Source organism: Penaeus japonicus, unplaced genomic scaffold, assembly GCF_977035675.1.
Source record: "Penaeus japonicus unplaced genomic scaffold, GWHDUDI00000001_assembly GWHDUDI00000009, whole genome shotgun sequence".
Lineage (NCBI taxonomy): Eukaryota > Metazoa > Arthropoda > Malacostraca > Decapoda > Penaeidae > Penaeus > Penaeus japonicus.
In genome coordinates, this window is record NW_028234411.1 from 3,371,005 (window position 1) to 3,373,504 (window position 2,500).

The 2,500-nt window shown below is 41.0% G+C and overlaps 1 protein-coding gene across 1 annotated transcript in view; it reads left to right on the forward strand.

Moving 5' to 3' along the window:
* The window catches only part of LOC122263099 (E3 ubiquitin-protein ligase Ufd4-like), a 9,416-nt gene that overhangs the window by 6,075 nt on the left and 841 nt on the right, over positions 1-2,500 (forward strand). The window contains exons 7-11 of the mRNA XM_086539471.1: positions 55-278; positions 556-612; positions 869-986; positions 1,172-1,325; positions 2,106-2,500. The exon at positions 2,106-2,500 is cut by the window's right edge and continues 841 nt beyond it. Of these exons, the coding sequence (XP_086395597.1) occupies positions 55-278; positions 556-612; positions 869-986; positions 1,172-1,325; positions 2,106-2,468 (916 nt within the window). The 3' untranslated portion in view covers positions 2,469-2,500. The remainder of the gene's footprint in view (positions 1-54; positions 279-555; positions 613-868; positions 987-1,171; positions 1,326-2,105) is intronic.

Sequence of the window (2,500 nt, forward strand, 5' to 3'; positions counted from 1 at the left end):
TATTTCTGTCGCCATATGCCAGTTAACTGGAAATAACCATACTCTCAATTTCAGTCTTGTCTACGGTGAAGCCCGGGAAGACGAGGGCACAGAAGGGGAAACCTCTGGCCACCAGTCCTTCCAGCGTCGCAGTTCCCGAACCAACATCCTCACTGAAGCGTCAGGCTCGACTCACCCCGGCAGCACCAGCACCACAGCCACTGGAGATCCCTCGGTGGAGGATGTGCTACAGCTGCTCCGTCAATTATTTATTTTAGGACAGGATAGTGCTGCGGCAGGTGTGTCCATGTGCCTCTGTGTATTTGTTGTTATTGTCATTTTATTATTATTTTGCGGGAACAGTGTGGATGGTTGAAATGTGTCAATAGTGTGTTTATCTGTAATTCCTTAGATGTATGTAATGGGTTTGTTGACTAGAAGAAATGTACAGTCTAATTATGTTTCATATTTTGTGAGTTATTTCTCGCAAGATGTAAGTTTGTTTGAATACTTGTAGATGATATTTACTATTCTTCTTCAGAAATATATATATCACCATCTCCTTTTACAGAAAAAAAAAAACAGATTCACCAATGGATACATTAGGAGTAAGGTGTGAAGAGTTTGAAATAAGCTAGTCCAACAGGTTAGTAAAAATCATGGTCGTAGTTTGATGTTTTATTGATTAATGAGTTTGTGCGTATTGTTTAGCTGTCTTTATTGTCTTTTGGTTGATCAGTCTAAATAAGGTTCATTGGAATTTCAGTACTGAGCTTCACGTATTCTCTAATATTTCCTTTTTGATAATAAGAAGTCATGGACGGTATTCTTGTGTAATAAATGGGAAGAGCTGAATGTGAAATTTTTTAACTATTGCCTTTTTTTCCAGGTGTGAGAGGCTGTCGCCCTTGTCTGTGGTGCGAAGACCTGACCTATGCCACTCCCATGCCATTTCCCTTCGACACTAGACCCCTTTACTTCAACTGCACTGCATTTGGTCCAGAGAGGTAAGAAATTCCATTATGAGTGATGTTGATGCTGAGAAGAGGAATTTAAGGTTTGATTTTGAGATATTGGGGTAAAGGAGATTTTCAAAAGTATAGAAACAACAGAAATTACATGGCAATTGAAAGGATGTAATGATGATGACGATGATGATGATGATGATAACGACTTTAATTCCCTTCCTTAGGTCCTTGGTGTGGCTCCAAAGTCAGCGTGACGTTAGTGTCGAGCGCCGTGGAGGCTTAAGACGAGATGACCCACACGAGTACCGGGTGGGTCGACTGAAGCACGAAAGGGTCACCGTTCCTCGTGGCCCCAATCTTCTGCAGTGGGCTCAGCAAGTGGGCAAAAGGGAGATTTGGTTCAGTAAATTTTTTTTTCAGATTTTGTTTTAGTAAAATTTTTCAAATTTTGTTTTAGTAAAATTTTTCAGATTTTGTTTTAGTAAAAATATTCAGATTTTGTTTTAGTAATTTTTTCCAGATTTTGTTTTTCTTTTTTGGTTTAAAATCAGAAGAAGGAAGTGGTTAAGAATGGATGATTTAGGTGTGTGAGGTTTTGTTAAAATGATATGCAACCGTTCCATGATGGGCACATTTCACAGGGGGTCACTTTAGTACTGCATTTTTACTGTTGTTGAAATTGCCACCTAATTATTTCTTCATTTGTGTAACTATGTCTAATTAAGTGCTAATAAGTATCACTATAATTATACCCAAAATAGACTCCTATATTTTACCACAAATCTAGAAATTGATAGAAAACACACATGCCTGAAGATGATCACCATAAGCTGCACATTTTAAAGGGTTAAGGGAGCAGGAGCAGAAGTGTGCTAGTAGATGAATATGTCAGTGTGGTGTAAGAACAAGCCCAGAAGTCCTTGCTAGAAAATAACAGAAAACAAACAGATCTTAATATGCTCAACCCAGGCACATAATATAATAAGTTGTGGTTGTCTCGGAATGGTTGAGATTAATGATCCCAGACTTCCAAAGAATGGTTTAAAGACTTAAAGGAAAGTGTAGAAGAGAATGACAGTTAAATCTTCTGATATTGGAATTTGAAATACTGCTGCCATTCTGTGTACTTGTCATTAAGCCTTACCTCAATTCTTCTAGGTCATGCACATTCACGCAGCACGCAAATCCATTCTGGAGGTTGAGTTCCGTGAAGAGGAGGGCACCGGCTTGGGCCCCACTCTGGAATTCTATGCACTGGTAGCAGGGGAGCTGCAGCGTGCTGACCTTGGAATGTGGCTGTGTGATGACCAGACTGCAGACCCCATCACCCCCCCCCCCCCAGCTCTCGACGGTGGGAATGGGAATGGGGATACGCAGGCCAGACCCCCAGGATATTACATCCGTCGGCAGGGAGGCCTCTTCCCTGCTCCCCTTCCTCAGGATAGCTCTGTTTGTGACAAAGCTGTTGAACTTTTCACCCAACTTTTTGGGGATATTCCTTACCAAGACCTTGCAGGATAACAGACTTGTGGACTTGCCTTTGTCTCGTCCTT